General features: G+C 37.9%; 1 protein-coding gene across 1 annotated transcript; it reads left to right on the top strand.

Moving 5' to 3' along the window:
• The first annotated feature begins 276 nt into the window (after window positions 1-276).
• LOC104227403 (trans-resveratrol di-O-methyltransferase-like) lies at window positions 277-19,181 on the top strand. The gene is made up of 5 exons (XM_070165360.1): window positions 277-521; window positions 7,154-7,174; window positions 17,051-17,573; window positions 18,698-18,960; window positions 19,004-19,181. Exons 1-5 carry the CDS (start codon window positions 277-279, stop codon window positions 19,179-19,181), a joined length of 1,230 nt encoding a protein of 409 aa, XP_070021461.1.
• The last annotated feature ends 5,245 nt before the right edge of the window (window positions 19,182-24,426 follow it).

Here is a 24,426-nt window from a genome sequence, read left to right as displayed (position 1 = left end):
CTAAATACACAACCTAATTAAATAAAACTAAGTACCACTAATTAACACTTAACATATTTATTTCATGCGTATAAAAAGTAGGTAAAATTAAACAAGGCAACAAATCAGGACAAAAGAAAAAAAAGATGCGTATTTTTGTAATTTTTCATCTAACAAACGGGTCATGGTTTAAATTACGCATGACACATACATTTTTAATTCTTTTAGAGCGATTGTCGCGTAAAACAAAAATCACGTGCTCACACATACCAATACTGATTTAAGAAGAAAAAGAGCATGGAAATTCTGATCAATATGGAGGGGAATGATGTTCCAACAGCTAGTGAAATGTTTCGAGCTCAGGCTCATATCTACAAGCATACCTTCCATTTTGCAAATTCCATGGTTCTTCGTTGTGCTATTCAGCTAGGCATACCGGATATAATTCATAGTCATAAGCAACCAATGACTCTCTCTGAGTTAGTTTCAGAGCTGAAACTTCCTCCTGCAAAATCAAACGGTATTTATCGACTGATGCGCCTGTCACACCTCCTTTTTCCGCACCCGAGAGGGCGCAGGGGAGTTTTTTCCAATTAAAGGACAATCGAAACGGGATTTGTTTATTTATTTCAGAGTCGCCACTTGGGAGGTTTAGGGTGTCCCAAGTCACCAATTTTAATCCCGAATCGAGGAAAATAATGACTCTATATTGCAGTCTGCGTACCAGAAATCCGGATAAGGAATTCTGTTAACCCGGGAGAAGGTGTTAGGCATTCCCGAGTTCCGTGGTTCTAGCACGGTCGCTCAACTGTTATATTCGGCTTGATTATCTGATTTTATACAAGTGTGAACTTATGTGCAAAATTTAACTTTTAACCGCTTTATTATTATTGTTTTTACAAGAATGTGAACATCGCTTAAAATATATCTTTGGACTGTGTCACATGAAATGCACCCACAATCCGAAACATATTTTATTTGATGTTTTAGGATTTGGATTTGGGTCGCATGAAATGCACACCCGAGTTTAAGAAAATTAAATTATTAAAGACGCGCCTAAAGCAACTAGCGCATTATTATTTTGCGGAGGCCGTGAAATTCGCTAAACGACCCTCCTGAATTCTAAGTAATTTTAAACAAGTATTTACTGAGGGCCCCGCAATTTGCATTTTTTGTTTGTCGAGGCTCGTCTCATTCTATTTATTTAAAGGAATTTGCAACGTCATGGAAATGCATCTCAAACCACGTCACAATCAATGCACCCGTGATTAGAGACATATTTCGATTTCGTTGAGATTTGGATTTGGGTCACATAAATGTGCACCTGAGTTTTAGGGGGATAACATTATTAAAGGCGCACCTAAAGCAACTAGCGCATTATTATTTTTGGGGAGGGCCGTGAAATTTGTTAAACGGCCCATCCCGGAATCTAAGTATTTAATACATATATATTTTGTGAGGGCCCCGCAATTTGTCCCTTTTTATTTTTTTGCGAAGCTAGTCTCGTTTTTTTTTGTTTATTTATTTATTTGTTTTTGTTTACCCTTTTTTATTATTTTTTTATCTTTTATTTTTTAAAAAAAGGATGCCATTTTTACGCCTTTAACATTACTAAACCTTACGACTTCTTTACAACTAAAATCCCATGACTTGTTAGAAGTTTAATAAAAGGAGTTTAGTAAATGAGTGTTTCGGTAGTAGTAACAGCATGCACTAATACTATTTTTTCGAATGACCTAACCGAAGGAAAGGACGAACAGATTAACGTCAAACTTGTGTCATAGAACTACTACTACAACTAAATCAAATGACGTCAAGTAAACAATAATAACATAATACAAAAATGAACTAAAATGCATACGGTGAAACATAAGCAGAATCTCAATTGATATATTGCAACTTCAAACATTGAACGTAAAATTTCTTTAATCCAATACATAGAGTCTTACTAACCTGAATAAACAGAAATGCATAGAGCCATGGACCAAACCTCAACATCGACTTCAACGAACAAACTCGACGCGCCGGACCTCGACGAACAAAGACGACCTCGACGGAAACAGACAACTCGGACCAAGTCTGACCTGAGATTGTTGGTTGCTGCTGTATATTTTGACGCAGCAACTGGTTCGACAAATGCAACAAAAGGGGTCGTTTGGATGTGAGGAAGGAGGAGGCTATGGAGGGTCGTTTGGCTGGTGGTTTGGGCAGTGGTGCAGCAGCAATGGTGGACTGCGGGTTGCGACGAAGCAACAACAGTTGCTGCTTGGATGGAAGCTGGGTCGTGCTGGTTGTGTTGTGACGGAGAGGAAGTGGGTGTTCGGACGAGATGGTGGTGCGAGGAGGACGACGAGCGAAGCAGCGACGGGGCTGGATGGGTCATTCGGTGAGTTGAAGAAGAAGACAATGGCTAGGGGTCCGGTGATGGTGTCGATGGAGGAGTTGGTCCGTGAGGGTGTCGGAAGGGATGGAGTGGTCGTTTGGATGGTGGTTATGGCGTTGTGGGGGTGGTGCGACTGGTTCGGACGTGAGGGAAGCTGGGAGGAGGAGGGGTGGTTGTCGGTGTTTGGTGGTGGCGGAAGGGATAGGGGAAGCTGGGGTTTAGGCGTTGGAGGGGACGGTGGCAACGTAGGGGGAGCTGGGATCGTTTGCTTTGCAGTCGGGTTTTTTCTCTTTCTTCGTTTGAAGAAGAAAGAGGAACAGTAGCTTCCCTTCAATTTTTCAAAAAAAGTCCGTCCCTTTTTCCAGTCCAAGTCTCGTGCATTTGTATGGGTTTGCCTCAAAAAATGAGCCCCACGCGTGGTGGGGTTCGAGACTTATGTCCCCCACGCGTGGTGGGGTTCCCCATGTGTCCTGGACACGGTTTATTGTGGGCTAAGTCCGAAATTAGGCCTAAAACCGGGTAGTTTGAACCCGAATATTATTCTTTTGCCCGGACCCGAGAAATAGAAACACGTTGCTTAACTAGTCCTATGTAAGCAAAATAACTACCAAAAATAAGACTAGTATTTAAACAAAACTATATCTTTTTAAATATTTTTCAAGGTTTAAAATAGCTACAAAATATTAATAAAACTATTTTTTTGTAATTTTCGTTTTTAAATATTAAGATAAAATATGAGGTAATATTTTTGTATTTTTTCAAAGTTAAAAATGCCTATAAAACTTTAATAGAATTATTATTTTTGTATTTTTTCGAAATTATATAAGGTATAAAAATAAAGTGCAATTTTTGTATTTTTCAAGTTTATGAGAAATACATAAACTAAAATTTATATATATATTTTTTGAAATTTTCTTTTTGCAACGAAATAAAGTAAAAATAGTTAAAATAGCTATACTAGACCCAATTTCACATATTCACGCTAAAAATGTGAAAATTCTCGGGAGGGTCAAAAATCACGTGCTTACAGCTGCCCCTCTTTGACTGGAAACACGAAGAGTTTTCCGACAAAGAACGACTAGACGTGTTTTTGACCCGACCATTACTTGGACGGACTACACTTAAGGAAAGGAAGGGAATGTGACCGAGCCCTGGTATCTGAGCTGCCTACATATCCTTGGTTATACAGGAATCAGGCCACGTGTAGTTCGGAAATGAGAGAGATAGTGAAGTGTACCGAGGTGAAGAGCCGATCGAGGTGCCGTTCCGTTGAGGTTCCGGTCCGCGGTCCTGTCGTTACAACAAAAATGAAAACTGAAAAAGACTAACTAAGCCTATCAGCTACTAGTTACAAGGATTCCTATCTCTTAAGTCTTCTGAAACTTGGTCTTGAGTCTTGAATGGTGCTTCATACAGACTTTGGATTTGAACCTTGATACTTGCTAGTTGTAGGCGCTAGTTCTTGAGCAGATCACATCTGTTCTCCACTTCCGTGCTTCAGATTCATTCATTTTTCTCTTGTTCTCTTTCTTCTTCTTTTTTTTCTTTTTGTTTTTGTGACTAGCTTTTGTTGACCCTCTCAGACTGTTGACTCGCATTCTTGGGGCGAGATTCTTGTTGCTTCTATCTTGGATTGAGTGCTGGGGATTTTTGTTGTGGCTTTCTGCCTTCCAATGGGTTACGGCCTGACTTTGAACGATCCCGCTGTTCTGCAGGCGGACCCCTAACTTCTTCAATCTTTGACATATAACAATCTTTTGCTCTACAGGCAGGCCCATCAAAACAAACAAAACAAACAAAATTTCCTAACCCAGTTTGCACTGGGAAGGTTTGTGAGTCGTTAGCAAAATCGTAGCCCACTGATACTACTGATGCAGTGCTGAGAGTGAACTAAATACTAGATTGGGATGTATTCCCTTGTTATACAGGTGGGCGCCTAACTTCAATGCTTGAAATGTAAGGACTAAAATGTATTCCTCTGTTATTATGGGCGGGCTCCCAATTTCGACACTTGAAAAGTAAAGACTGAAATGTATGCCTCTGTTATTATGGGCGGGCTCCCAACTTCAACACTTGAAAAGTAAAGACTGAAAAGTATTCCACTCGTTATACAGGTGGGCGCCTGGATTCAAACACTTGCAATGAAAAAGACTAAAATGTATTCCTCTCGTTATACAGGTGGGCGCCTGGTTTCAACACTCTTTTTTTTTCAAACGTTTTTCTTTTCTCTTTTTCTTCTTTTTTTCTTTTTTTTTTTCAATCGTTGTTGTATTTATTTTTTTTTCAAATTCAAACGTTGTTTTTTTTTTGTATCTTAGGAGAAAGATTCATCAGACTAAGATTTTTTGTTTTTGGTTATCTTAGGAGAAAGATTCATCAGACTAAGATTTGGATCCTAGGAGAAGGTTCATCAGACTAGGTCATTTTTGTTTTTGGTATCTCAGGAGAAAGATTCATCAGACTGAGATTTGGATCCTAGGAGAAGGTTCGTCAGACTAGGTCTCTATCTTAGGAGAAAAAATTCATCGGACTAAGATTTTGATCCTAGGAGAAGGTTCGTCAGACTAGGTCATTTTGTTTTTGGTATCTCAGGAGAAAGATTTATTAGACTGAGATTTTGATCCTAGGAGAAGGTTCGTCAGACTAGGTCTCTATCTTAGGAGAAAAATTCATCGGACTAAGATTTTGATCCTAGGAGAAGGTTCATCCGACTAGGTTTTTTCTTTGGTTATCTTAGGAGAAAAATTCATCGGACTAAGATTTTGATCCTAGGAGAAGGTTCATCATACTAGGTCATTTTTTGTTTTTTTGTTATCTTAGGAGAAAGATTCATCAGACTAAGATTTGGATCCTAGGAGAAGGTTCGTCAGACTAGGTCTCTATCTTAGGAGAAAAATTCATCAGACTAAGATTTTGATCCTAGGAGAAGGTTCGTCAGACTAGGTCTCTATCTTAGGAGAAAAATTCATCGGACTAAGATTTTGATCCTAGGAGAAGGTTCATCAGACTAGGTCTTTTCTTTTTGGTATCTTAGGAGAAAGATTCGTCAGACTAAGATTTTTTTGTTTTTGGGTATCTTAGGAGAAAGATTCATCAGACTAAGATTTTGATCCTAGGAGAAGGTTCGTCAGACTAGGTCTCTATCTTAGGAGAAAAATTCGTCAGACTAAGATTTTGATCCTAGGAGAAGGTTCATCAGACTAGGTCTTTTATTTTTTGGTTATCTTAGGAGAAAGATTCATCAGACTAAGATTTTGATCCTAGGAGAAGGTTCGTCAGACTAGGTCTCTATCTTAGGAGAAAAATTCGTCAGACTAAGATTTTTTGTTTTTGGGTATCTTAAGCGAAAGATTCATCAGATTAAGATTTTGATCCTAGGAGAAGGTTCGTCAGACTAGGTCTCTATCTTAGGAGAAAAATTCATCGGACTAAGATTTTGATCCTAGGAGAAGGTTCATCAGACTAGGTCTTGTTTTTTGGTATCTTAGGAGAAAGATTCATCAGACTAAGATTTTGATCCTAGGAGAAGGTTCGTCAGACTAGGTCTCTATCTTAGGAGAAAAATTCATCAGACTAAGATTTTGATCCTAGGAGAAGGTTCGTCAGACTAGGTCTCTATCTTAGGAGAAAAATTCATCGGACTAAGATTTTGATCCTAGGAGAAGGTTCATCAGACTAGGTCTTGTTTTTTGGTATCTTAGGAGAAAGATTCATCAGACTAAGATTTTTCTTTTTGTTTTTTTTTTTATCTTTAACAACCACTTAGGAGGAAATGCATCTCCTACGGGTGAAACTGAAACTAAAACTTAGGAGGAAATGCGTCTCCTAGGGGGTACAACTTAAATTAGGAGAAAATGCGTCTCCTATGGGTAAAACATAAACTTAGGAGGAAATGCGTCTCCTATGGGTAAAACTAACTTAGGAGGAAATGCATCTCCTATGGGTAAGACTCAAACAAACTTAGTAGGAAATGCGTCTCCTAGGGGGTAAAACTTAAATTAGGAGGAAATGCGTCTCCTATGGGTAAAACTAAAACAACCTTAGGAGGAAATGCATCTCCTATGGGGTGAAACTAAAACAATCTTAGGAGGAAATGCATCTCCTATGGGTAAAACTCAAACTTAGGAGGAAATGCATCTCCTATGGGTGAAACTAAAATGAACTTAGGAGGAAATGCATCTCATATGGGTAAAACTAAAACTTAGGAGGAAATGCATCTCCTATGGGTGCAACTAAAACGAACTTAGGAGGAAATGCATCTCCTATGGGTAGAACTCTAACTTAGGAGGAAATGCATCTCCTATGGGTGAAACTAAAATGAACTTAGGAGGAAATGCGTCTCCTATGGGTAAAACTCTAACGATTTCAAACTAGGAAGTGCGTCTCCTATTAATGAAACCTTCGCTTTCTCTTTTTTTTTTTTTTTTGAATTATTTACTTACTTGTGTTGTCTTCCCTCGAAACTGTTGGGGATTATTTAGACGGGGATGACTTTCCTTTTCTTTTTCTTTTTCTCTTTTTTTTTTTTGTTTTTTCATAGCTTCTTCCTTCAAATACTACCTCCCTTGAGAGTCGTGTTGGACCCCTCGCCTGCTAGGGATAACACTGTTGAGGAATTATTCACTTACCTGTTGGGGGTGAAATGTTATCAGCTGGGGGTACCTGACTTCCAGAAAATTTTCTAAATGGAAGGAAAATTTTCTGCCCCAGTTTGATAATATCCTTTGTGGCATGCAGTTCTGGCATCAATGCCATTTCCTTTACCTGTTTCAAATCAAACAAAATTGTTAGTTTAAAACATAGTGGTTGGTTGTGATACCCCCAACGGGATGGCTTTTCCTCTTTTCCTTCCTTGCTTTGCGTTGCACAACTTTTTGGGGACGATTTTATTTGCTGGGTACAATCCCTTTCTGATGGGGATATCCCTCTTCTTTTGTGGCATAGCTCGGAAACTGGCATTTCCCCGACCTTTTAGTCTAGTATGGATTTCGCCAAATCATGCTCACTGCTTTCCTTGCTTTGTTCATGGGCCTTGGCCTTGAGGTTTATAACTTTTGATAAAGGCAACGGTATCCCTCTTGACGCTTGTCAATCCTTCTGTCAATTCCCTTTTGCTGGGGATATCTTTTTGACACTGGCCTCGCGTTTGTTCCCTGCTGACTACCACTTGGAAGTACTAGTCAGATCTCATTTTGGAAAGCTGATGGCCTATTTGAAGTCATTTCATACTTGTTTTGACCAGACAGACTCTATTGGGGATTTTTCTATGAAAGGAAAAAGATAAAAGGGAACAGAATAAAAAGACAAAGGAAAAAAAAACATGACTCTTTAACAAAGAAACTATAAATAAAAACCCTATCAAATGCAGATGCCGACTCTAATGGCCATGACATGCATATGGGGCCTATCTTTTACCGTCAATCCTCTTTCAAGATCTTCAATTGGCGATTCCCCATCTGATTCTCACTCTTATTCGACTTGTAGTGCCCGAAGGGTTTTCACTATCAAGCCTCTCTCATTTTGGTTTTCTCTCAGCTTTTATCGCCTTATGGTGTCTGTGAAGGTTTTCACCAATAAGACTCTCTCATTTGTATCACTTTCCAGCTGGGAATTTGGAGTGTTGCCGGCATGACTCTTTTTGTTGGAGATTAGAGTCCTTTCTGTTGTGGAAACAGAATGTTATGTTCGCCGGTAAGAATCTTATTTGTCTGACTTGGCATCTTTTGAAGACTGGTCAGAAGGTCTTTCTTTGGACCGTAATGTGGGTTTTGGATAGGGCTAGAAAGAAAGGGTATTAAAGGCTCAAAAATGAATCGATTTTGGGTTATTAATTACAACCTTCGGAATTAGATTTATTTACAACAAACGCAACTTTTGCCCCAGTTTCTTGCTTGGGGATATTTTGATTGGGTTTTTTTTCATTTTTCAAAACTATGACCGAGCCGTGAAGCGCCTACGTATCCTCTTTGAGGAATCAGGTCAAACGTAGTTCCCAATTCCTCTTTTTCATTTGATTTTCTTTTTTTTTCTTTGTTATCAATTTCCTTTTCTTTTCTTTTTTCTCTTTTCGTTTTGTTGTTTTCTTTCCTTCTCTCTTTTTTTCTTTTTCTTCGTTGCTACTGATTTCGAACGAGGGGTATGAAAGAAAATAAATAAGGCTCAAAAGGGGTAACGAAGGATAAAGTGTTTGGGTAGCAGAACAAAATGTCTTCGTCATTCCAGTCTTCAAAACATGCCAAGTGCAAACAACACAATTAAACAATAGATTTATAGTCTCTTCCGATGGTGCCGGACTTGACAATTATATTCAACATCTGTTTGTTCACTTGTCACTTCTAAAACACCATTGGGCGACACTCTCATCCTCATTATTATGAACGACCCTCATGCCAATTTAGGCGAATATTTCTTTAACGGTTTTCTTTGTGTTTAACTTGCCCCAGTTCCACATCACCCGGGCTCTGTATAATCTCAACCGTCCTTATTTCCTTTAAATGGTCTGATCGCCTTTCCAGGGTTTTATGATTAACTTTAAAGACTAGGCCCAAAGTGTGTGTGCATGTCATGTCCCTAGAATCGGCATTGAACGAAATGATAAAAGGACTAAACAAAAGACGACTGGAACTAACAAAAGACCGACTTTGTATTAGACTACCGGCGAAATGGTTTGAATAATAAAACAAACAAAACAACCAGAATAAAATCCTAACACAAACTGGACAAAATTTAAACAAACTGCTATGACAAAATGGAAAGATAAGAAGGTTTGACACAGGACAAAATCCAAATTACAACCTTAATAATCCGGACAACAGAAATGACCACAAAATAAGCCACCACAAGCTTCTCTCTTGCTGACCAAGGAACGAAGCGTCCTCCCACTTTATCAAAAAATTGGCATCTTAGCCACTGAGCTTTGCATCAATACTGCCAAGACCATTACCCGCTTCAACATCGTCACCCTCTGTCAACAAGTTCTCGATAGGGTTCGAGTGCTCCATGTCACTGTTATTGATCACAATCCGCCCTTCTTGGATCATTCTTTCTATTTCTCTTTTCAAATCCCGACAGCTTTCAACATTGTGCCCCTGGACATTGGAATGGTATTCACACCTTTTAGAAGGGTCAAAGCTTCTTGCACGTGGGTCCACACGATTTGGAGGAATAGGTGCAATCATGTCATGATTCTTTAATTTCTCAAATAAGCTTTCATAGGACTCTCCTATTGGTGTAAAATTATCTTTCAACCTTTGTTCCCCTTTATACCACTGGCTTGGCTGTGGGTTATAGGGCATCTGAAAATTTTGTGGAGACTTCTGGAGATTTTGTGATGCTCGTGCTCGCCTCCTGGGGTGTTTTGGTGGCTGGACAACATACTGAGGTGGAGCGACAGAGTATTGAGCGCCCTGAGGTGGATAATACTGCTCAGGGGAGCCGTAGAAAATCTGAGGAGGCTGCTCATACCTTCGAGATGTACTCCTGGGACCTCTTCTAGACCCTGATGTCATCATAATTTCTTCAATCTCCTCATTTGTGCCGCTAAGATTATCTGACTCAACCCGGACAGCCTGAGTTGCAGCCTTAAGAACAGCTTGACTTATAATTTTGCCTGTCTCAAGACCATTCTCTACCATTTCTCCAATTTTGATTGCTTCCGAGAAGGTTTTGCCAACTGCGGACACCATGTTTTGAAAGTAATCTGGCTCTTGCGCTTGAAGGAAGACAGTAATTAGCTCGTGGTCATCCATGGGTGGCTTAACTCGAGCTGCTTGCTCTCTCCATTTTATGGCATATTCCCTGAAACTTTCACTTGGTTTCTTCTGCAGGTTTGAAAGGGACATGCGGTCTGGGGGAATGTCGATGTTGTATTGGAACTGTCTGACAAAGGCCTGTGCCATGTCATCCCAGACATACCAGCGAGACGTGTCTTGATCCATAAACCATTCGGAGGCTACTCCCGTAAGGCTTTCCACAAAATAAGCCATCAATAATTTTTCATTTCTTCCTGCCCCTCTCAGTTGATTGCAATACCTTTTCAGGTGGGCTATGGGATCTCCATGTCCATCGTACTTTTCAAATTTTGGAGTCTTGAAACCAGGCGGCAAGTGGACATCGGGGAACATACATAGATCTTTGAAGGCAACACTCTTTTGGCCTGCCAACCCTTGCATGTTTTCCAACCATTGTTCTAAGCTTTTCACTCTTCGGGTCATTTCTTCCTGTACCATCTTTCGGGCAGGCTTCTCAGTTTTTGCAGCAAGATCAAACGAGTACGAGTGGTACTCAGGAGAGTGGTACTGCTCTTGTTGTGTCGCAAATTGTGACTCATGACGAGGAACCTTCCCACTCTGAGTCTCTGGAGCACTTGTAACAGCTTCGACGTTAGTTGTCATTTTTCTTTGAGGCACAAACCAACCACCTCAATTTTCTTCACAATTCAAAACCAAATATGTTAGAATGGACTCAGTCGGTCCTTATTATTATCAATATACACACACACACACACACACATATATATATATATATATATATATATATATATATATATATATTTATTTATTTATTTATTTACCTTTGTTTTTCTTTTCCTTTTCTTCGATGTTTTTCTTTTTTTTTTCAAAAAATTTTTTCTTGCGCTTTTTCCTTCTTTTTTCATTCTCTTTTTCATTTCTTGTTGTGGTCGAATCTTATGGAGATTGCCTACGTATCATGACCCCGCATGAATCAGACCTTGCGTAGTTCGTGCCAATAAAATAAACAATAATGAACATTTTTCTTTTCACTTTCATATTAAAACAAACTGGGTTTCAAAGGTTTAAAGATGACCTACAAACTTGAAAATCAAACAACCCGCCTATTTTAATCAAAAGGTTGACAAACTTCAAAAACAAAAGGCTAGCTCCCTTTCTCTGTTCAACAAATGCAACCAAACGGTTATTTTTGCAAATGTGGCCCCTTCCAAATTTCACATGAATTTTGAGGCCGGGGAGGATTATTTGTGACACTTTACAAACTTGTCCGTTCTTTTACGAAAATAACCTTTCGACAACTGACAGATACTCTAAGGCTACTTCGGCAAGAATGGTTTAAGCCGCGGCCGAAACTGGCTCGGCTTATTTTATTTTTTCATATTTTTTTTTGACTAAACATCCAAACGGCATTCACCCGACCGTTGACTCTTTGTTTTTTTTTCAAATTATGATAAAAAAACTTGGTGTTGCAAAACAAGGCCCTTAAGCGTCTCGGGGACGAAGCTTTCTTAAGGCTGTGTGGGTCCATATCTCAAAATGACCCAAAGGTGCCTGTTTATGCCAAGTCAGCCTTCCGGCGTCCCTTTCGGGAACATTCGGCTATTTATGACAAAACAGCATCACCTGACTTATTTATAACTCTTTTTTCATTGTTTTTCAAATTAGAAAAGTCAATATTGCAAACACGGCCTTTCAACGTCTCGGGGACGAAGATTTTTAGGCTGTGGGGGTCAACTGGACCAAGTCTTAAAAATGACCCAAAAGTGGCTGTTTATGCAAAGTCAGCCTTCCGGCGTCCCTTTCGGGAACATTCGGCTATGTCTTGATAAAACAGCGTCACCCGACTTCTTTATGAAATTTGACATATATTTTTGCTATTTTTTGTAAAAGGGGAAGTTGGACATCACCTGACTTATTTATGACTAAAAACTTGACATGTTATTTTTTTATTATTATTTGTTATTTGTTTTTGGGTTTTTAGCAAAAAGGGGGTTGGACCCGATGAGGGTTGCCTACGTATCTCACATCCGGTGAGAATCAAACCCGCGTAATTCGGGCGAATAAACTATTTTTGAGAGGACCCTTTTCCGTTTTCTATATTTTTTTGTTTTTATTATTTTTCCCACAACAATCAAATAGACTATTATTTTTCATTCATAACAAACAAACAAATTAACGAAAAACATAAAACATTCCTTCTTCTTCTTCTTCTTTTTTTTTTTTTTTGAGAAGGTGGGGTTAGACCCGATGAGGGTTGCCTACGTATCTCACATCCGGTGAGAATCAAACCCGCGTAGTTCGGGCAAATAAGAATAAGTAGGCAAATAATAATAAGCAGATGAACTAACTTTTTTTGAATTTTCGTTTAAAAGAACTACTTTAAAAGAAGCAAGGAAATATTATTTTTGATTGATTTTCCTTTTATAAGAAAGACTAATATTTTTTGAATTTTCGTTTTTTTTATTCTAAAGAAAAGAAGAAAATATTTTTCAGAATTCTACCTTTAATAGAAATGCTCCTAAAAATGTTTTTTTTTTTTGAATTTTCTTTTCAATTTCTGAAAGACGAATCAAAATATTTTCGGATTTTTTTTTTTTATTATTATATATTTTTGTTATTTTTTATTTTATTCTATTTTTTAAAGAAACAACTAGAAAGACTTTCTAAAGAAGTCAAGAATGGAAAATATTTTTGGATTATTTGTTTTGAAAATTGGGATTCTAAAAACTTTTGGTAAGACGAATGTTCTTATAAAAGATATATATATACATATTTGGAAATAAAGAAAAACCTTTTGGATTTTTTTATATATTTGCAACAAATAATAAAACTACTTTCAACGCCCAACTCTTTTTATTTTATTATTTTTATTTTTATTTTGACATTTTCATAAACAGATAAATAAATAAAAACCCATTTTAAAACAAAACCTTTTTTTTTATTTTCATTTTTATGGCAAAACAAATTATTTTCTTTTCTATATATTTTTTTTTTAAAAAAAAAACAAGACAGAACAATGGTGATTTTTTCTCGATTTTTCCTTTTCTTTTAATATAACACACTAACAAGACATTTTTCATTTTCAAAATTTCGGCAGAGTTTCGACTCTACTCGGACTTCTATGCTGTTATTTTCTCCTTTTTTCATGATTTTTTATATGTGGAAAATGCTGACAACATACAAAATCCTTTTTTGAATTTTCATGCTTTGTTTTTATTTGTAATTTTATTTTTTATATTTATTATTTCTTTCAAAAATGTGGCATGGGAGACATAACGATTTCCAAGACTTCTTGGATTCCGCAAATGCTCCCCATGCGCTTTTCCCAACCTATGAAGCGTGGGGGACATATGGGAATTCCAAGACTTCTTGGATTCCACAAATGTTCCCCATGTGCTTTCCCAAAAAGCAAGCGTGGGGGACATAGGGAATTCCAAGGCTTCTTGGATTCCACAAATGTTCCCCATGCTTTGATTAAAATAACATCATGCTGGAAATGACCAAATGACTCATACGCCCTTGACTAAATACAACATGTAGCACATAGGATGCCGAAGACGGTCTATTATTTTCAGGTTGTTTGTCCTAGACGGACCCAACCCCTGTGTTGAGTCCCCTAAGTCAAATGCACATGATGCAAATAAACGTTCCTACTAGGGATCCGGCATGAGGCTTTGTTATACTAAGTTTTAAAACCTAGGTGTTTGTTCTAGACCTGGCTTACCCGAGCGGACAACTCGAGCCAAGGATGGGAGCTGTGTACCGGTAACCAAAAGGCCATCCGATTTTGCAACTCCTCCGAATCCTCATTCTATTTTGGCATATGACACTAACAGAAAGAAGCCACGACCAGCGTGCGCTCCTCAAGAGAGAAGAGAAGGGTTTCGGCACAGTTTATATGTACAGTTCAAACAATATCAAAGCAGTAAAAGCAGCATTTAGCACATTAGGCTCAAAACATGTAATAAAATCAGATAATAAATAAAGCCAAATAATAACAATTACACTAAGCTCGAATTCTTAACCCTGAACCAGTGGTTCTGGGTTTTCATCCCCAGCAGAGTCGCCAGAGCTGTCACACCTCCTTTTTCCGCACCCGAGAGGGCGTAGGGGAGTTTTTTCCAATTAAAGGACAATCGAAACGGGATTTGTTTATTTATTTCAGAGTCGCCACTTGGGAGATTTAGGGTGTCCCAAGTCACCAATTTTAATCCCGAATCGAGGAAAATAATGACTCTATATTACAGTCTGCGTACCAGAAATCCGGATAAGGAATTCTGTTAACCCGGGAGAAGGTGTTAGGCATTCCCGAGTTCCGTGGTTCTAGCACGGTCGCTCAACTGTTATATTCGGCTTGATTATCTGATTTTATACAAGTGTGAACTTATGTGCAAAATTTAACTTTTAACCGCTTTATTATTATTGTTTTTACAAGAATGTGAACATCGCTTAAAATATATCTTTGGACTGTGTCACATGAAATGCACCCACAATCCGAAACATATTTTATTTGATGTTTTAGGATTTGGATTTGGGTCGCATGAAATGCACACCCGAGTTTAAGAAAATTAAATTATTAAAGACGCGCCTAAAGCAACTAGCGCATTATTATTTTGCGGAGGCCGTGAAATTCGCTAAACGACCCTCCTGAATTCTAAGTAATTTTAAACAAGTATTTACTGAGGGCCCCGCAATTTGCATTTTTTGTTTGTCGAGGCTTGTCTCATTCTATTTATTTAAAGGAATTTGCAACGTCATGGAAATGCATCTCAGGCCACGCCACAATCAATGCGCCCGTGACTAGAGACATATTTCGACTCCGTTGAGATTTGGATTTGGGTCACATAAATGTGCACCCGAGTTTAGGGAGATAACATTATTAAAGGCGCGCCTAAAGCAACTAGCGCATTATTATTTTTGGGGAGGGCCGTGAAATTTGTTAAACGGCCCATCCCGGAATCTAAGTATTTAATACATATATATTTTGTGAGGGCCCCGCAATTTGTCCCTTTTTATTTTTTTGCGAAGCTAGTCTCGTTGTTTTTTGTTTATTTATTTATTTGTTTTTGTTTACCCTTTTTTATTATTTTTTTATCTTTTATTTTTTAAAAAAGGATGCCATTTTTACGCCTTTAACATTACTAAACCTTACGACTTCTTTACAACTAAAATCCTATGACTTGTTAGAAGTTTAATAAAAGGAGTTTAGTAAATGAGTGTTTCGGTAGTAGTAACAGCATGCACTAATACTATTTTTTCGAATGACCTAACCGAAGGAAAGGACGAACAGATTAACGTCAAACTTGTGTCATAGAACTACTACTACAACTAAATCAAATGACGTCAAGTAAACAATAATAACATAATACAAAAATGAACTAAAATGCATACGGTGAAACATAAGCAGAATCTCAATTGATATATTGCAACTTCAAACATTGAACGTAAAATTTCTTTAATCCAATACATAGAGGCTTACTAACCTGAATAAACAGAAATGCATAGAGCCATGGACCGAACCTCAACATCAACTTCAACGAACAAACTCGACGCGCCGGACCTCGACGAACAAAGACGACCTCGACGGAAACAGACAACTCGGACCAAGTCTGACCTGAGATTGTTGGTTGCTGCTGTATATTTTGACGCAGCAACTGGTTCGACAAATGCAACAAAAGGGGTCGTTTGGATGTGAGGAAGGAGGAGGCTATGGAGGGTCGTTTGGCTGGTGGTTTGGGCAGTGGTGCAGCAACAATGGTGGACTGCGGGTTGCGACGAAGCAACAACAGTTGCTGCTTGGATGGAAGCTGGGTCATGCTGGTTGTGTTGTGATGGAGAGGAAGTGGGTGTTCGGACGAGATGGTGGTGCGAGGAGGACGACGAGCGAAGCAGCGACGGGGCTGGATGGGTCGTTCGGTGAGTTGAAGAAGAAGACGATGGCTAGGGGTCCAATGATGGTGTCGATGGAGGAGTTGGTCCGTGAGGGTGTCGGAAGGGATGGAGTGGTCGTTTGGATGGTGGTTATGGCGTTGTGGGGGTGGTGCGACTGGTTCGGACGTGAGGGAAGCTGGGAGGAGGAGGGGTGGTTGCCGGTGTTTGGTGGTGGCGGAAGGGATAGGGGAAGCTGGGGTTTAGGCGTTGGAGGGGACGGTGGCAACGTAGGGGGAGCTGGGATCGTTTGCTTTGCAGTAGGGTTTTTTTCTCTTTCTTCGTTTGAAGAAGAAAATCCAAAAGTCCCCCCTTTCAAAGTTTTGTCCGTGTATTTGTATAGTCTCTGCCCAGAAAAATGAGCCCCACGCGTGGTGGGGTTCGAGGCATATGTCCCCCACGCGTGGTGGGGTTCCCCACGTGTCCTGGACACGGTTTATTATGGGCTAGGTCCGAAAATTAGGCCTAAAACCGGGTAGTTTGAACCCGAATATTATTCTTTTGCCCGGACCCGAGAAATAGAAACACGTTGCTTAACTAGTCCTATGTAAGCAAAATAACTACCAAAAATAAGACTAGTATTTAAACAAAACTATATCTTTTTAAATATTTTTCAAGGTTTAAAATAGCTACAAAATATTAATAAAACTATTTTTTTGTAATTTTCGTTTTTAAATATTAAGATAAAATATGAGGTAATATTTTTGTATTTTTTCAAAGTTAAAAATGCCTATAAAACTTTAATAGAATTATTATTTTTGTATTTTTTCGAAATTATATAAGGTATAAAAATAAAGTGCAATTTTTGTATTTTTCAAGTTTATGAGAAATACATAAACTAAAATTTATATATATATTTTTGAAATTTTCTTTTTGCAACGAAATAAAGTAAAAATAGTTAAAATAGCTATACTAGACCCAATTTCACATATTCACGCTAAAAATGTGAAAATTCTCGGGGAGGGTCAAAAATCACGTGCTTACAGCTGCCCCTCTTTGACTGGAAACACGATACTAAAAAGCTTGATGAAACGTCAGAAACTCAAGAAGGGTATGTTCTTACAGCTTCTTCTAAGCTGCTTTTGAAGAGTGAAATCCCAAATCTGTCTCCTTTTGTTAGAGCATTGGTAGATCCAGTTATGGTGATTCCATGGCAGTGTTTGGGAGATTGGTTTCTTGGAAATGAAGCCACCTCATTTGAAACAGTATATGGTGCACCCATGTGGGAATATTGTGATCAAAATCCAAGATACAACAAAGCTTTCAATGAAGCAATGTCTAGTGATTCCGAAATGACGAGTTTGGTAGTGAAGGACTGCAGAGAAATTTTTGAAGAGCTAGATTCCTTGGTTGATGTTGGAGGAGGCACTGGTGTTATGGCTAAGACTATTTTGGGTGCATTTCCTCGTATAAAATGCACTGTCTTAGACCTCCTTCATGTTGTTGCTAATATGCCAGAGATAGAAAATTTGAAATATGTGGGAGGTGACATGTTTCAGTCAATTCCCCCTGCTGATGCCTTTTTGTTTAAGGTAAGAAGCTGCTACTTTTGTTTTATGTTTTTTTTGTTTGTTTAACAATTGAGATATACTACGTCTGATCTCTAAGTCCGAGAATAGTAATCTTGGGTGGCTCATCACCTATAGCAATTACATAATGTTAATTTATGTTCCACACGGCCAAGGAAGCATCAGTTTTTAATTTTGTGAAACACAGGGACATTTACACATCTCTCTGTATATATAAAAGAGACTATTTACACAAGGTAATAGAAGAAAATTTTATGTAAATTTAGACCCCTAATGTAATATTTATTTTCTCCATATTTAACAAATTTCATGCCTTAGTGTTCCTGATTTCGGTCCTAACATATAGGTCATGGCCCATGGGATGTAATGTTTACAAAGGGTGATCTGTTTAATTCAGTTATTATTCATTTCTTGCTAGAAGCGAAAAAAATAGGCTATTGGAATCCCCTCTCTGATGTCCTCTTGTATGCTTTGTCACTCATGTCAAAGTGCCAATGTCTAACAAAACATTTTTAGAAAATTTGTCATATGGTTGAGAAAAGATGACTTCTAATTTGCAGATGATTATGCATGATTGGAGTGATGAGGATTGTGTGAAGATGCTAAAGAGATGTAGAGAAGCTATTTGTTTTCCAAGAAAATATTTTCTTGAAAAACATTTTCCACGGAAAACATTTTCTGTTATACCAAACACACCCTTAACTTGGGTAGTATTTGATATTTGGAATTAGTACTTGAGGAAGTTTAAAAGAAAAACAGAAAGCAAATACAGAGATGGATAGTTAAAAACAAACAAAAGGGCAGAACCTTTCCCTGAGTGATGGCTTAAAGGAAGAAAAAAAAAAGCGGATAATTCAATGCTAAAAGACAGGAAATTGAAGTCCTAGGATAAACATGAGAATAAGCTTAGAGCTGACATTTGAATGTCACACCTATTAAGCCAACAATGAACGTTATGACAAAGAAAAGAGTGTGTTGTCACAATTCTGAGCATGCCATCACCAATCCTAGTTCTATACATAAAGATAGCTCATGTATCACAATTGCCTAGTTTCAGCAACAATTGTAGAGAACTTCCTGAGCTAATAATGAAAACAGTTAATATTAATGAGTTGTTCAAAGCACAGGCTCATATCTACAAGCATGCATTTGGTTATGCAAATTCCATGGCCTTGAATTGTGCCATTCAATTTGGCATACCAGATATTATACATAACCATAAAAAACCAATCACTCTTCCTGAACTACTTTCAGCACTCAAACTTCCCTCATCAAAATCAACTGGCATTTATCGACTAATGTGCCTGTTGGTGCACTCTAGATTCTTTGCTACAGTAAAGATCGACGAAAACTCAGATACAGAAGGATATATTTTGACAACTCCTTCAAGGTTTCTTCTTGAGAGTGAAATCTCAATTGTCACCTTGTGTTAGAGTAATAGTTGATCCTATCCTTTTCAATACTTGGAAATTATTAGGTGAATGGTTTCGCAAGAAGAATGAAGAAGCAACGGCATTTGAGACAGCATATCGGTTATGTGAGAGTTTTGTGCAAAAAATCCAAGATTCGACAAAGTTTTCTATGAAAGAATGGCTAGTGATTCCCAAATGATGAGATTTATCGTGACGGAGTGCAAAAAAAGTATTTGAGGGGTTGAACTCATAGGTTGATGTTGGGGGGAACTGGGATTATAGATAAGACCATTTTGAAGGCATTTCCTCACTTGAAATGCACTGTCCTTGATCTTTCCCATGTTGTTGCTAACATACCAGACGATGAGAATTTAAGTTTTGTAGGAGGAGATATGTTTCAGTCGAGAATTTAAGTTTTGTAGGAGGAGATATGTTTCAGTCTTGTCATGACCCAAAATTCGTTAAAGGTCGTGATAGCGTCTAACATCGCTGTCAGACAAGCTAACAATACTTCATTAACTTAATTGCTCATTTAGTATTTTGAAATCATGATTTTTCCTTCAATTAAAAAATGAGAAATAAAATTTACAGAGTAAATGAGTAATATTTTCCCATCTACACTACTGAGCAACTCATAAGTACCCCCAAAACCCGGTGTCATAAGTGCATGAGCATCAACTAGTAAGATAAAATAAAATACACCATCTGTCCGGAATACAAATTAGACAGGAAAATACATAAGTAACTCTGAAGGAGACTCTGCTGGCTGCGGATCGAAATATGAAAATGCAGCTCACTTAAGTCCCTGCACTTAACCACGCCTCTGCTCTCAGAAGGTCACTAGACACATATGTACCCGTACAAAAGTATGCAGCGAGTATGGTATGAGTACGTAAATCAACGCGTACTCAGTAAGTATCTAGTCTAACCTCGAAGAAATAGTGACGAGGGGTCGACTCCGACACTTATGGGCTATAATAAAAATATCGATGATATGATTAAGCATGGATTGTATAGAGCGGCGGTAAACTCAATATCATGAAGTGAGTAAACAATTTTTTGTTCATAAGAAATTTCCAAATTCATTTTTTTTTTATCATTTACCATTTTATATCTCAGGCCAATGAAGTAATATCAACTATTATGAACTTCCAGAACAACCAAATCAATCATGAGCAAATCATGTCGAGGTCGTATAGCCCGGTCAAACATAAATATAAATTGCGCACTGTCGAGGGTCGAACAACATGAACTATAGATGCATCTATCTGTTACCGAGGCATTCGGCCTGCTCCACGACAAAAGAAAACACATAAAAACATCCAATTCAAGATTTATTAAGGGCTAATGTTCAAAGAAATATAAATTCTCATTAACGGTCAAATGACCTGTCCAAAACTCAAGTAGGTGAATTTTAACCTTTTACAACTTCCTTATTATGTTCCAATATATTTTTAAAAATTAAATTAACCAATAGGATGAAAACATTGCAAATATAACATGATTTGGGTCCTAGACTACCCGGACATAAGTATAATAGTAGCTACGCACGGACTCTCATCATCTCATGCGTACGTAGCCCCCACACTTAGAAGCACATATTAATTCAATTCACCTATGGGGTTAATTCACTCTTACAAGGTTAGATAAGAGATTTACCTTGCTCCAAAGTTCCATAGACGACTCCCAAGCCTTTCCAACAACTCAAACCGATGTCCAACGCTCCAAAACTAGTCAATAAATGTGCAAAACTATAAATATATACTCCAATACTTATTAAAATTTGTAAATTTCCAACTCCGCTCGAAAAATTGATAAAATCAACCCTCGGGTCCACGAGCTCGGACTTCGAAAATTTTCGAAGATAAACATTATACATAACATCACGAACTCAAATATATAATTTATTCTCAATTCCATGCCCAAATTCGTGGTCAAAATTCAAAAATGACAATTTTTAGGTTTTCTACCAAAACACCAAATTTTCACTAATTTTCCATGTTAAAATCTTTATATTATCCATGTATTTAACTTGCAATAGGTGAGAATCACTTACCTTGACATAGATAATGAAGATGGAGCTCCAAAATCGCTCCTAGGTCGTCTCCCATGGATGAAATGAGATGAAATGATCCAAATCCGTTTTTGCAAACTTATAGACTGCCCAGGCGGGCCCTTCTTCGTGTTTGCGGGCCTCCCATCGCGTTTGCGATGAACAAAATTCTCAAAAAGCCATTTCCAAATTCTTCTCAGACAACCTCTAGTATAATGGTCATAGCGTTTTGTAATAAATTCCAAATGAAAATGGTTTAACTTTCTGAAAACTAAACACCAAGATCTACAACTTTTATGTTTTGTTCATCTCCCAATTTCTTAAAGATTTCTAGATATAAGCTACCAAAATCAGCCTTGTGCAACACAAATATTTCTTCATCTTTCCGGATAGACTGTAGTATACAAGCCATAACCTTTTGTATATAAATCCAAATACTAAATGGTTTACCTTTATGAAAACTAGACACAAAGGGCTACAACTTTTATTTTTGGATCTTCTCCAAATTCCTTATAAATTGCGAGATATGAGCCTCCGAAGTCAGACATGTACAACATAAATTTCCTTCTTCGTGAACGCAAGAGTCTCTTCGCAAACGCGAAGAACAAAATCCTAGAAGACAAATCCTTCTTCGCGAATGCGAGAGGATCCTCATGAACGCGAAGAACAAACCAGACATCAAAAAATAAGCATCCGAAGTAGCCCATTTTGATTTGAAACACACCCGAGGTCCCTGTCCAATCACACCAACCTATCCCAAAACATGACACAAACTTGCTCGAGGCCTCAAATCACATCAAACAACATCGAAATAATGAATCGCACCCCACTTCAAGCTTAATGAACTTTAGAACTTCAAACTTCAATGTTCGATGTCGAAACCTATCAAATCACATCTACTTGACCTCAAATTTTGCATACAAGTCACATTCGACATTACGCACCTACTCCAACTTTCGGAATCAGAATCCGACCCTGATATAAAAAATTCCACTTCCGGTCAAACTTCTCAAAAAATTTCAAATTTCTAACTTTTGCCAAATGACCCCAAAATGTCCTACGGACCTACTTCCGGACGCGCTCTCAATACCAAAATCACCATACATAGCAATTCCCAAACTCGAAATTCTAAAAGGACATCGATAACATCGAAATGCACTTCAACCCAAATTTATGAAATTCTTCCAAAATGCCAACTTCCACAATACGCGCCTAAACGCTCCGACACTTACTATGGGTTGTAAATAAAAATATAGATGACAAGATTAAGCATGGATTGTATAGAGCGGCGGTAAACTCAATATCATGAAGTAAGTAAACAATTCTTTATTCATAAGAAGTTTCCAAATTCATTTTTTAAATTTTTATCATTTACCATTTTATATCTCAGGACAATAAAGTAATATCAATTATTATGAATTTCTAGAACAACCAAATCAATCATGCGCAAATCATGACGAGGTCGTACTGCCCGATCCAACATAAATATAAACTATGCACTACCGAAGGTTGAATGACACAAACCATAGATGCATCTATCTGCTACCGAGGCGTTCAACCCGTTCCACAACAAGAGAAAATACATATAAATAACCAATTCAAGATTTATTAAGGGCTAATGTTTAAAGAAATATAAATTCTCATTAACGATCAAATGACCCGTCCAAAACTCAAGTAGGTGAATTTTAACCTTTTACAACTTCCTTATCATGTTCCAATATATTTTAAAAAATTAAATTAACCAATAGGATGCAAACATCGCATATATAACATGATTTGGGTCCTAGAGTACTCGGACATAAGCATAATAGTAGCTACGCACTGACTCTCATCATCTCATGCATACGTAGCCCCCACACTTAGAAGCACATATTAATTCAATTCACCTATGGGGTTAATTCCCTCTTACAAGGTTAGAAAAGAGACTTACCTCGCTCCGAAGTTCCATAACCGGCTCCCAAGCATTTCCACCAACTCAAACCGATGCCCAACGCTCCAAAACTAGTCAATAAATATGCAAATCCATAAATAAATACACCAATAGTTATTAAAATCCAATTTACAATAATTTCCAACTTCGCTCGAAAAGTCGATAAAATCAACCCTCGGGCCCACGAGCCCGGATTTCGAAAATTTTCGAAGATAAACATTACCCATAGCATCACGAACTCAAATATATAATTTATTCTCAACTTCATGCCCAAATTCGTGTTCAAAATTCAAAGATACCAATTTTTAGGTTTTCTACCAAAACACCAAATTTCCACTAATTTTTCATGAATTTCCATGTTAAAATCTATATATAATCCATGTATTTAACTTGAAATGGGTTGGAATCACTTACCTTGACATAGATGATGAAGCTCTAAAATCGCTCCAAGGTCGTCTCCCATTCGATGTCGAAACCTATCAAATCACGTCCGATTGACCTCAAACTTTGCACACAAGTCAGATTCGATCCCTAATCCAACTTTCGGAATCAGAATCCGATCCCAATATCAAAAAGTCCACTTCCGATCAAACTTCTCAGAAACCTTCAAATTTCTAACTTTCACCAAATGGCCCCAAAATGTCCTACGGACCTCCGAATCTACTTCCGGACGCGCTCTCAATATTAGAATCACCATATGAAGCTATTGCCAGACTCGGAATTTCAAACGGACTTTGATAACATTGAAATTCTCTTCAACCCAAATTTATGAAATTCTTCCAAAATTCTAACTTCTACAATAGGCGCCAAAGCGCTCCCGGATCATCCAAAACCCAATCCGAACATACGACCAAGTCCAAAATTATAATACGAACATGTTGGAACCTTCAAATCTCAATTCTGAGGTAGTTTACTCAAAAAATCACAACTTAGTAAATTTTCAAATTTAAAGCTTCCGAAATGAGAATTGTCTTTCCAAATTAACTCCGAACTTCCCAAAATTCAATTCCGGCCACACGTACAAGTCATAATACCTGAAGTAAAGATACTTATTGCCTCAAACCACCGAATGACGTGATAGTATTCAAAACGACCTGTCGGGTCATTACATTCTCTCCCACTTAAACATACGTTCATCCTCGAACGTGCTAAGAGCTATCTTGGAGTCTTATGAGATCACACTTTAACACCTAGTGCATCTACACGTGCTACTACAACTCAGTTGAGCACATTAGCTCGAGCAATTTTGAAGATTCTCCCTTTTATTTAGTCAAATTATCCTTAAAGCCCAATTCTAACATCTGAAATCCTCTACCAGGTCTGTTTCCAACATACGAACACCGTATCCATCACTACACGATGTACCAATACATGATTGTATACTCTTGCTGAGTTCACATCATGCACCGCATTATTCACATGACCATAATAACATCCTCTAATAACAACAACCGAAATCCC

The sequence above is a fragment of the Nicotiana sylvestris genome, chromosome 2 (assembly GCF_000393655.2).
Source record: "Nicotiana sylvestris chromosome 2, ASM39365v2, whole genome shotgun sequence".
Classification (NCBI taxonomy): domain Eukaryota; kingdom Viridiplantae; phylum Streptophyta; class Magnoliopsida; order Solanales; family Solanaceae; genus Nicotiana; species Nicotiana sylvestris.
Note: the sequence above shows the minus strand (reverse complement) of the source record. Positions and strands in the feature narration are given on the sequence as shown.